Source organism: Miscanthus floridulus, chromosome 9 (genome assembly GCF_019320115.1).
Source record: "Miscanthus floridulus cultivar M001 chromosome 9, ASM1932011v1, whole genome shotgun sequence".
Classification (NCBI taxonomy): Eukaryota; Viridiplantae; Streptophyta; class Magnoliopsida; order Poales; family Poaceae; genus Miscanthus; species Miscanthus floridulus.
The window spans coordinates 100417058-100429503 of NC_089588.1; the positions used below are offsets into that span (position 1 = coordinate 100417058).

Here is a 12446-nt window from a genome sequence, read left to right on the forward strand (position 1 = left end):
TCCACTCTAAAATGCTAAATTTTTCAAGATTTTCTGTCACATCGAATCTTTGGACGCATGCATGAAGCATTAAATATAAATAAAAAATAAAACTAATTACACAGTTTAGACGAAATTCACGAGACGAATCTTTTAAGCCTAATTAGACTATGATTGGACACTAATTGCCAAATAACAACGAAAGTGCTACAATGTCATTTCGCCAAAAATTTTGCAAACTAAACAAGCCCTAGAGGGAGATGAACAGCCTGTACATTAAAATACTAGCGCCTTGTTTAGATGCACACCAAATTCCAAGTTTTTTCACTCTCTCTCCATCACATCAATTTTTAACCGCTTGCATGGAGTATTAAATGTAGGTAAAAAAAATAACTAATTACACAGTTTAGTTGGAAATCACGAGATGAATCTTTTGAGCCTAGTTGGTCTACGATTGGACAATATTTGCCAAATAAGACAAAAGTGGTACTATTCATCGGGTTGCAAAAATTTGCAAAGAGAACCAGGCCTAGAGCAAACTTCCATGCCCGTGGCCCGTGGAGGCATGGCAGCCTACAAAACCACATGCAGACATTAGTACGGCACAGTAACCAGCACCTTATGACTGCAGGGTAGGGCCACCTACTAATAATAGGTCTGAAAATTGGACGCAACTATGGGTTAGAGCTAGTTTAGGCTAGGTGGAGCTCAACTAGCCCTAAAGTAGTCAAACAGGAGGACTAGAGTGGGTTATTTGCAACTAGCTCACCCTAAAAAACTATCCCCCAAAGAGGTGATTATTTAGGCTAGTTGGGGCTATTTGAGGTAGGGTCCACTGTTTTCTCTCTACTTTTATCCGCACCAATAATTTGGAAAGCACATTTATTATCATTTTAACCCTTGTATCCAAACATCTCTTAGACTAGAGTTAGTTCAGAGCTAGTCCTAAGCTAGAAACTAACTCTAACCTCTAGCTGTGCTAGAGTATCCAAACAGGGCCTATATGGCCCAAGGAGGTAACATAAATTAATTGACAAACATCAAAAGTGCTACTGCTGACAATATCAAAGGCATGAGAAGCTTATATAGGAAATGAAGCTTCCCTCGCCCTTCATGCTAACTCCAACACTTCTCTTTCAAAAACAGAGTAAACAATAGTGAGTTATGTAGAGAAAATGTGGTCAAAACAACCACGTTCAAGAAAAACAAATTTCAATTGAAGCTAATCAAAAGAGCAAAAAAAAAAAAAAAAAAAAAGAAAAGAAAAGAGGAAATGTGCGTATAGAGATACAAGCATTCATGACTTAAAATGCATTTATACCTTGTAAAGGTGACAGCAACATGTTACTTTTCCATAAGAAAGTAGACTCACAAAATTAGGATTCAACAGGGATAGGAACCAACTCTGCATCCAAGTAATGAACGGAAGAGCACGCTGAAACAAAAGCTGAAAATACAAGCAACATAGAACTATCATCCTAGTAATTCAACTTGATCTTCCCATTACAGTTGAAATTTGAATTTGATGTGGCGCTACAAAGTTTCTCAAGAATGTTCATATATTTGGTCACCGGACCAAACCAACAAACAAACATTATTACCACTATGATTTGTGAAGCAGACAGTTGATTGACACATCAAGTGATCAGCATCCAAAAATAAAAGCCAGATGCAGACATTTGATTGACACATCAAGTGACCAGATGTTCATATATTCGTTCCTGCAGCCTGCAGGCTTACGGGTTGCTTAATGGTACGCAACAAAGTTGATAATAGCTAAAAAAGGCAATAGATTACAATGCTAAGGGACATTAGCTGAAAGAAGACTTTGACAAATTAAAGGACAAAATTACAGCTCCAAAAAAAGTTAAGAAATCAGACAATAATTTATATATTTTTTCCTTATGAGAATGATGCTAACGAAAAATGAACTCAACATGCCAAGCATAACTCCATTCAGCTGAAGCTTCATTGATAGTCCAGTGATGTGCTCCCTGAATTCAGCATTATTCCTTCGTAGTGATACCAGCCATGACTTCGTAGCTTCTGAGCTATATCACGAACGACTGGTTAGCCTGAAGATGAAAAGTATAACTGTAAAAACATTATGCTTAGAAGAAAATGGTCTAGACAAAGTAGACATGATATACAAACCCAGATTAAATTAATTTTACTGAATGTATATTATCTGTTTCTCTACCGTGAGCAAGTTCAGCAAGTACAATGTTAAAAACAGTGATGCTGTTACAATGTTAATTTTAGTGAATGTATATTATTTGTTTCATGATCAATTCTTGCAAATTAAATTCCATCTCAAACAATAATACTCCTGACCATAAACACTACCACCACATAAAAACAATACTAATAGCAGTTTGTCAGGACACCTAATAGCAGTCTGTCAAGACACCCAATAGCAATAAGACCAATCCTAAACATGGCATGTCAAGAAATTATTCAGAAAGTTACTAAAAAGAGGAAATACTAAGAAACAATGTAGTAGGCTGCTGTGCAATGTCAAGAAAATATTCTGAGAGGTTCGCATCAAGGCTCAAATAGAGAAGTGATAGGCTGCGGTACAAGTAGCAGGCACGTCAAGTAGTGAAGTGAATCAGAAGATGTACGGCAATAGAGATTACTAGTTGATGAACTATGACTCCTTCAGCCTATCTTCTTGTACCCAGTTTTAGCCATCCTCACTTCCAACAAATATGGAGCAACCCAGAAAACAGATAGCATACCAGCAGGACATATGCATCTCCTTTGTACTAACAATCATCATCTTCATCGTCCAAAGTAAACAGCCCGGTCCGGTCATCAGTTCACCTACATTGATGAACAAGAAAAATAGCTAAAGTTCAGAGGTATCCAATTTCGGTATAGATAAGAGTAAAATTAATTAATATGTAAGCTGAAGCATGCAGTGATAACTGTAAATATTTGAATCATCAAGGTAACGAAACATGGAAAGGGAAACAACCTTAAAACTTTACATCGTCAAGGTAAAATCTTATTTCAATCAATAAAGGTATCATTAAAGTATAATCTAACTGCAGGTAAAAAATGAATCACTATCCTGGTTCTAAGCAATACAGAGGCATTCAGGAAATACGGCAGGCAAACAAGCTACGACGATCTATAAATAAAGCACTCTACATACTGAGAAAGCATGATGCACTTTCAAAGCAATACAGAGACATTTGCACCATGACAGTAAGAGTGTTTACTGAAACCTAAAGCTTGAATATGCCTTTTTTTCAAAGCTCATGACTAAACCTGTATAGCAATATTGGCCATGAAGTAACAGAATCTCTACTATGCCACTTTCACACAACATGCAGTAAAGTAACTTTTGAATTACAGCAGTATTCAGAAGCAAAAAAAACAGATAATATTCAAGCAGCAACATACGAACTAAAAAGGAACAGACAAGATCTGCACAAGCAAGCAGCAGCAGCAGCTCAATCTCACCTGATGCATAACAAACAGGTGGTCAACGGCGCCTCCAGAGGCAGAGCCCACCCAAGATCTCCTCTACCCCTCACGGCCACCACACCACCGCTCACCAACACCAACCGCAAAAATAATGCCAGATGTTCCTCAGCGGCAATATATTAAAAGCGTAATTTCACAACAGCACTTACTATTCAGCATTCTCAAAAAGCAATCAACATGATAGGAGAGAAGCTAGAGAAAACCTATGACATACGGACGTTGAATAAAATACACAATAGAAGGGTTAAAAGAAACAACCGACAACAACCCCAAGCAACCACCTTACCACAAACACTGAAGACCTGAGCATATAGCAGTACATACCAGTACTTTGGCAATTCAGTTTGCTTTCCATAAAGCACGTCAACTACAGAGGAGGATACATAGCAACAGAACACAGTATGGTTCTGGATACATGAATATGTTAGCTAAGCAGAACATCCTAGAAGTTGAGATGTTTGCTCTTACAGTCTTGAAACAAGTCAGGCATCCAAAGCGCCAGGGAACGTCCTTCCTAAAGAAGAACGTCAGGAACAGCAGCAGGGTCAAGCTCATAGAAGCCACAGAGCTTGCCACCATTATCTTTTGTCAGGCGGAATGATGGTATCCGATGAGAAAATCTCAGGTTCTCTTCCCTTGGTATCTCCAGTGGTGGCTTCAGCACATCATGCTTGAACACAGACAGGTGGCCATTGACTTTGGTCAGGAAAGCGAATAGAGTGGTAGCTTCAGTACACATCTTGATCCAGCCAATGGCATAGTTGGCAGGACGATCTTTACTAGAAGGAACCCTGTCGGGTGCCCAGTTCTTGTAGATGGCCCAGACCTCACCTACCTTTGGAAAAATATTGACCTGCTGCCTTGTACCAATTTCGCACCTGCTTACCACTAAATGGGAGAAAGCACAGGTTTCACAATGCTCGGCTGTTGAATTCCGGGTCACAAAATTACCACAGCTCACAGGGATGTCCTGCTCCAACCAATGCTTATCTACCCCCTGAGAGCAAGCCTTGAGCCAGGTCAAATGTACATTGAATGGTTCCTTCTCAACTTTGTTTATCCAACCATAGAGGTTGGGAAATGTATCAGTACTGCTGTAGAGAGCCCAAATTTGCCCACGCTCAAATTTCTCACACGAGCGGTCTTCATCGAAATTGTAGAATTCAGAATCAGGATATGTAACACCGACAAACTCAGTGACTTTTTCCTTGTTGAGCTCGATGAAAGAATCCAGAGTGACGGAAGGAAACATTGTGGCCAAGTCACAAGGAAGAGCAGCGGTATCCAGTTCCAGTAACCCTCCTACCCCTACCTTTTCACTTCCATTTGTTCTATAACAAGGTATACTATGAGAAAATCGAAGTAGCTCACTCGATGGTATCAAAATATGGGATTTATCCTTGGACTCCGCAAATAGCCTCACAAAGCCTTCAATTCTGACCAAGGGGAAAACGATAATACCGACACTCATTGAGTCATCGGAAACTTCCACAACATCATAGTCAACAGATTGATGATTATCAGTGTCTCTGCTCTGCAGCAAACTTGATTCTTTGTAAAGAGCCCATATCTCACCTTTTTTAGGATGAATTTCAAATGAATTCCTATTTTTGCCTGTTACCCATGAAACTTTATGAGAAAAGTACATTGATGGGTCATGTAGTACACATGTCTCTCCTAAGCAGAAGTTTCCACATGCAACAGGCAATTCTTTACGATTCCATCTAGTCTCCTGTAAATTCATTGTGTTGTGTTCTAGCCAAGTCAACTGAACAATATTGTTGGAAGCATCGACATCATTTATCTGCGCATAATTTCTTGGCATGGAATCATGATCATCATAAATTGCCCAGATTTCATTAACTGCTATCCTGTTAACTTCTCTTAATGTTCCGAAATCAAAGAAATCTGAAGACTCATCGGTAATCACGGGATTACAATGCTTATGATTGGCAATATCCATTCCATCCTTCTTGTACTTTTGCTGACTGCCTTCTTGAGTTACATTTCCCTCATCTTGGCTGTCTAATGTGCTGTGAACAGGTTCAGCAGCTTGATTCTTACCACCAGCAACATTATCACTACACACATTATCATCAGTTGAATTAGTGTCAGCAAGTGAATTGCCCTTCCTTTGCTTGTCATTGTTACGAGAGTCCCTGCTGCGGATGCTACCAGTGCACTCATAAGCAATCCCAGGATTGCCATGCGTCTGATTAGCAATATCTGTAGCTTCCTCCTTGTACTTTTGCTGACAATCTTCATGTGTTGCATTTCCTTCACCTTGGTTGTCCGTGGTGTCAGGAACATGTTTCGCAGCTTGAGTGTTAGCGACAGCAACATCATCATTATACATTTTATCAGCAGTGTCTTTACCTTGCCTCTTATTGATACAAGAGTCCCTCCGGCGGCCACTGTCAGCACAATCATCATGCTTCCTCTTGCCTAACATCTGAAGATCGCATGACCCTGCAGCATTTGGCATTGTAGATGTATCTTCTGTAACAAGTTCATTGGCATCATGGGCCTTTTTCTGCTCTGATGGATTTTGCTCAGAAGAAATATCATCATTGTCATCTGTACAAATTGAGTGGCAAACATTTTGTTCTAAGGAATTATCCTTTCGAGCAATCAACTCGTCTCCACAATCCATTTTATTATCTGCACCCTCAGTGGTCAAATCAGCAAACACACAGCCTGTCATGTTGCCGAGAAACATGTAAGACACAAGAGTGACAGAAGAAAATGCTGCACCGAGGTCAGCTGGGAGACATGCAGTGTCAAGTTCTAGAAAGCCTCTTGGGACACCATTTTTTTCATTTCCATTTGTCCTATAAAAGGAAATGCTGTGAGAAAACCTAAGTAGCTCACTTGATGGTATAAAAAATGAGGACATGCCCTTAGCTCTTGCGAATAAACTGACAAAATCCTTAATCTTGACCAGTGGGATAACTGTGGCACCATCATCAGCTGACATGTTAGACAGGACTTCCACAACCTCATACTCACAGGATCTATGGTTATCTGTATCTGAGCTCCATTGCTTGCTCCATCCCTTGTAAAGAGCCCATACCTCACCCTTGTTAGGATATATGTCATACGAGTTTCCTTTCTTACCCTTTGTCCATGCAACAATGTGAGAAAACATGAATCTGTCTTGTGATGTATCTACTGTTGGCTGTAAGCAGAAGCTTCCACAAGCAATGGGAAGTTTTTTATTAGTCCAATTCTCGTCTTCTTCATTAGTTGCCTCATGCTCCAGCCAGGTCAAATGTATTTTGTGGTTCTGAGCATCAAAATGCATTATTCGAGCGTAAAATCTTGGCATGACATCAAGTTTATCGTAAAGGGCCCAGATCTGACCAACTGCAAACCGATTGGCATCCCTGTAGGTCTCAAAATTAAAGATATCAGGACAAGCGCAGGCAATCATAGACTTGCCAGCGGGCCTCTGGGTAGAATAATCAGAAGTATGTTTCCTGTAAATTTGCTGACAGTCTTCATGTGCTGTATTTCTTTCCTCAGGGTGGTCAAATTCACTGGGGCAATGATCAGAAGATTGATTCTCAGCCCTAGCAGCGTTCTCATTACACATTGTATCGTCACTTGACTTAGCCTTGGAGACTGGATCACATATCCTCTGCCTCTTATTGTTACAGGAGTCCATGTTGTTACCAGCCTGACATTATTAGAATGCCCTAATCAACATGTGTTTCAGGAGCCAAGTATCTTAAAGCAGTAGAGATATAGACCTGCAGATCACTTTATGAAAAATGTATGAACACAACTTTTGCTGCATCAAGTCCTGCATGTATACAGAGAATCTGTTATGCTTGCAATAGAAACATGCTGCATGTATACAGAGAATCTGCAGGCAAACGATTGTACTCTTTTATCAGTTACACAACAAGTATGATGCTAGTGCGGAACAATCTAACATAACCATGTATATGCATCGTGAATTCAGGATAGATGAATAAAGTTATTATGATTCATTACATTCAGTTTACTAATGGTAGAGTTTAACATAATACAACAGACCTAAGAAAATGTGATATTAGCACATGATAAGCAATTCAGGCCTCGGTATTGTAAGTGCATACTGACTGAATTTGCATGTGCCCTCCCCATTCGTTGTCTCTCATGATGAATTGATGATGTGATCCAAGTTTGTTTGTGATCAAAACTACTGCACAACTTTTGAGTCATTTACCATTACTTTGCTAATTAACTAATCAGGCTAAGATTTAAACAGGAATAGTTGCAGTGTAAAAAAAAAACTAGATCAGAGTATTATTAGACCCATCACCAATCTCAACAAACAGAGATCCTAAATTTGATCAATAGATAAGCATAAATATATCGAGGACAAGCCAACTGAAATAAAGAAGCAACATGTCAACATCTCGCGTGAGGCAGGGAAAACTATCATCAGCTTCATCTAAGTACCCTCCACAGAAAATGTTTTCAGTTTGCTTGTGGGAGTCACAAATGGCACAAATGCACACCTGGGTAAAGGAAGCCACCTCTTTGGAGATCTTTTAAACAATAAACCTGTGACCAATCATCTCGAAAACAATAAAAAAACATATATGCATATGCTAGTGATGAGCTTCATCTAAGATATAATTTTGTCAGACACAGCAATTCCAGTTAGCAAAATGATAGTAGAAAATTTATACAGGATAGCCCATCTTTCCACCAAACCACCCCACCGCAGCGCTATAATCAACTGTAGTACTGCAGCAGCAGTAGCGCCCTCTCTTTCAGAAGGATTCAGACAGAAACACTGCGGATGCTATCAGCTAGACAGAAACACCGCGGGTGCTATCAGCTAGAAAAGAAACATTCAAAACGCCAGACAATTTCGTCTCAGGGCAACAGAGTTCGTCCTTTTGAGCATTCTACAGCCGCGATTATAGAGTTTCCCCAACCGGCCAGCCAACCCCAATGCGGTGCTAGGATAGGAGCCAACCAAAATGCCGTAGTTTGCGAGTGGCTAGAGCGAATCGAAATACTGAGACGAACGGGACAGACCCGACCGGCGCATTGCGGTGGACGCGCGACGCCCCAGTACGAACGGAGGGAAAGGGGAAATGGGTAAGCAAACGCAGCGGCGACGGGGGTAGAGGGTAACTCACCGGCGTGTTGGTGCCGGCCGCCTGGACGCCTGAGCTGAGCTGGGTGCGTGCGGGGCGGGGCGGAGCGGGGAGTGACCTGCTGTGGCCGGAGCTAGGGCGGCAGCGGCGGCCGGTGCGGCCGTGCGGGGGATGGTTTAGCGCAGTGGGCCACCAGTCGATGCGTGCGGGTGGTGGTTTCTGTTGTTGTCTTGTTGACAGTTGACATGCCTGCCTGCTTACCTTTTTTTTTTAATCGCGACAGCCTGCTTACCATTTTTTAGTGTGCGTTTTTTAAGCAGCACTGTTGAGTGTGCTTAACAAGACGAGAGGGGAGGAAAGAGACGAGATGGCGACGGAGGCACTGGTGTGGTCTAAACTCAAACACATCATCCAAAACTAACTGTTACTTCACTGATTGGTACTACCTCTGTCCCAGAAAGAATACAATTCTAACAAAATATCACATTTAAGTATCTTAAATTTAACCAATTATAAATAAAAAATATTAATATTTATGATACCAAATAAATATTATCAGATTAATTACGAAATGTATTAATTTAAACCTATAAATATGAATATTATTCACTATAATCTTAATCAAACATGAACCACTTTTCGTGACGCGCCACCTATAGTTACATTCTTTTTAGGACTGAGGTAATATAACTAAAGTTTAGTCATGTTTTATTTAAATATAATAACTCTTGAGTCTTGACAAAGATTAAAAAATACCCTTGGTTTTTTTTAATCTCTCACTCGTCTCTTCTTTCTTTCCGACACGCTATCCTGGCTTGTAGCCTCCTCCACCTCCGCACTAATCATCCATGTCATCCCGAGCAGTGGCTCCACGACATGTGAGAGCATCCTGTAAAGGCTGCAAATGCTCCATCTAAACACTACGCACTACTTTTGGAGGAAAAGCTGAGATGTGTTGTGAGAGAACAAAAAAACAAAAGCCTTCTGTGCAGACAGAGAAAATAGTTAGATCTGTAGCAAATAGAGCAATGTGGCCTGCAGTGCACGGAAGAGAGCTTTAGCCATCTTTAATTTACACATGACAGCTAACTTTTGATTGAGACTATATAAGGGCATGCAGCCAGAGTCCGTCAGCCCGGTACGAGGCCCATGTTTTTAGCCCAGCCCAAGCACGGCCCGGCCTAGCACTGTATGGACCTAGGGCGACACGGCCTAACGTACAGGGCCGTGCCTAGGTCGCACCCTAGTGAAATGTTCTAATAGCTAGAGGGGGTGAATAGCCTATTAAAAATTTATACAACAACACTTAGCAAAGATGTTAGATAATTAAATGACGAAGCGAGTGTTGCGCTAACTTACTAAAAATGCAAGCCACCTACCACAATTCTAGTGACTACAGTCTCTAAGCACATAATGTCTAAGTTACTACGCTAAGTTAGTGTACTCTCAAAGGTTAATTAAAGAGCCATACTAACCACTAGATCTGACACAAGCTTGTTCTCAAAACTAATTACACTAAAGAGCGAAGCAACACTAGAAATGTAAATGCAAGATAAGGGATGTGATGAGTATAGCGCCGCATTCAAAACTAATTACGCCATCGCCATCGCTCCAACGTGCCCGCTCACCGCCGTCGCAGCTCCACCGCTCGATTCCTCGCGCCAACAGCTCCGCCACATCCACCTCTACCTCCCTAACCACTACTACCTCATGTCTCGCCATGGTAAGGCCCTATTTCGCCTTGTCGACACCGCGCCATCACCGAAGCGCCACCGTGCTCTCGGCTCGCCGCGACCAGCTTTCATAGAAGATCCTTCGCTTGCTCTCTCTCTCTAGTTTCATCTTCCCCTCTAACCCTAGTAACTCATGCCATTGACCGATTAGCCTCTACCGTCATGTGTTCGCTGGAACACGGCAGCGCACCGCCATGCCATTGCCACCGCCGAGACCTTCACGCGGTTGGAGTTCACCGCTGCCTCGTCGAAACCCTAACCCACCCTAGCTAGCTTAGTTAGGTTACTGTGAAGCCGTGATGTGCCTCGCCTGAGCACACCACGACTAGAAAACGCCGGCGTACCGCCGTGCTGCCTCCGTCGTCCGCCATCGCCGTCGGCGAGGGTGCTCTAGTGCACTGCTGGTCCAACGAGGGGTAGCACTGGGTGCGGGGGATCACGGGGAATGCAATGGTGAAGATGCTACCGTCGAAGACCTCGCCATCGTGAGTTCTCGCCGGTCAATGCTGTCCCCTGTCCTAGTCTCGCTGACGGGTGGGTCCCGTAGACTGAGGGCCCCAGCTGTCAGCCTGTGTATGTTTTGATTTTCTGATTTATTTTCCAAATTTGAATGTATGTTTCAAAAATTCATATCTCAAGCTAGGAGTGTTCAATTTTGGTGAACCAAATTTTGTTTGATTCCTCATGAAGTGTATTATTTGATAAAAATATGAAATACACTGTTTCTTGTATATTTCTGGGAGAATAAAATGGAGCTAGATAAATGCTTTTTAAATGGTTTCTATCTTAAAAAATGCATAAGTTGAGCTTGGTATGTGCAAAAATTATGATTCCAATTTTGTTGAGTTTGCATTGACATGATCTAGCTAGAAAAAATACTAAACTTGTAGTGGTCATACTTTGGATATGGTTTTCTTATTTAATCATAAATAAATGCTAGTTTCTAGTGAAAATAAATAAGGCAAAAATGGATAACTTAGGCTCATGCAAAATTTTATACAATGATCTTGTGTTATGGTGATATAAAATATGTTGCTTGACACTTTTCAATAGGCTAAACTATTTTGGCTAAAATAAACCTAAGCAACTTGTCATTTTTGTACAGAGGGCTATACTTATCTAGTTGGCATGGAATTTGTATAGTAGGCTTTTGGGGTCATATGTATGCTACTGTAAGTTTCTCAGAATTTATAGAACACTGGAAATATTTATCTCATAAATCACCTTATTACATAAAGAAATGAATAAAGGTATCTAAATACATTAGTTTGGCATAAACATAATGTTTTATGTGGTCCTTGTGATGCATATTATCTGCTGATAATGGTAGTTGTGCTTGAAGTTGATTGGTTATAAGCAGCTACTTAATTATTATTTTATAATTCCGCTAGATGGCTGCAGGAGTAGTTTCTGTTGTATTGATAAATTCATGATGATAATTACATTTCTTGGGAAACTTGTTATTAACAAAGTTGTAGATAATTTACTTATCTTACTTGTGTCAAATTTTCTTGGTAATAAACTAAATGGTTTGAGAGTTATAGCTGTTAGAAGTCTGTGTCAGATTTGCTTGTCTTCTAGATAGATCTGGATGATTGAATTGTTTAACCTAGATAGCTATTAAATCATCTTGTGAAGACTAAATGAAAGTTGTAGGTAATTTTATAAGCTTTCCAAAAAGTCTAAGATCACAACATTTGGTTGAGTAAAACTCTAGTATGATCTAAACTTGTAGCTGTTGTGTTGTGGTCCAGAAATGGACTTAGTGTGGATTATTGAAATTTCTAGAGAAGAGATATGCACCTACTCGAATTTAGCTTGGTTATCATCTAAGTAACTTGATATAATCATTAGCATAGAATCATGCATGTTCTCATGTCATATCATTCACAATCCTTCTTATGCATCCATGATACTTACTTTATGCATATGGATGCAATAGGTGCAACGGAAGAAATCATGTTGGTGGAACTCTAAGCCGATCCACAAGAGGAGAACCAGGAAGCTCAGCACCAAGAAGCTCTAGGAGAAGGCAAGCCTGAAGTTAATCATCTCCTAGAGTGCCTTGACCACTAGCCGGACATGTTTGTGAAAGGCAAGCCCTGAAGCATTCTAACATCCTTTGTGTTCTAATACCAAC

The 12446-nt window shown here is 40.7% G+C and overlaps 1 protein-coding gene across 6 annotated transcripts in view; it reads right to left on the reverse strand.

The window, feature by feature from the left end:
- The window catches only part of LOC136484016 (uncharacterized), a 40623-nt gene extending 31804 nt beyond the window's left edge, over positions 1-8819 (reverse strand). Inside the window, exons 1-4 of one of the 6 annotated variants that reach the window (XM_066481180.1) lie at positions 8616-8819; positions 3451-7279; positions 2721-2805; positions 1944-2054 (exon numbers count right to left, since the gene is read on the reverse strand). In XM_066481180.1, coding sequence (XP_066337277.1) covers positions 3989-7141 — 3153 coding nt within the window. In that variant the 5' untranslated portion in view covers positions 7142-7279; positions 8616-8819 and the 3' untranslated portion in view covers positions 1944-2054; positions 2721-2805; positions 3451-3988. Of the gene's footprint in view, positions 1-1943; positions 2074-2474; positions 2806-3450; positions 7280-8615 lie in introns of those variants that run through there. The other 5 variants (XM_066481182.1, XM_066481183.1, XM_066481181.1 and 2 more) reach the window with 5 other exon arrangements.
- Between the last annotated feature and the right edge of the window lie 3627 nt (positions 8820-12446).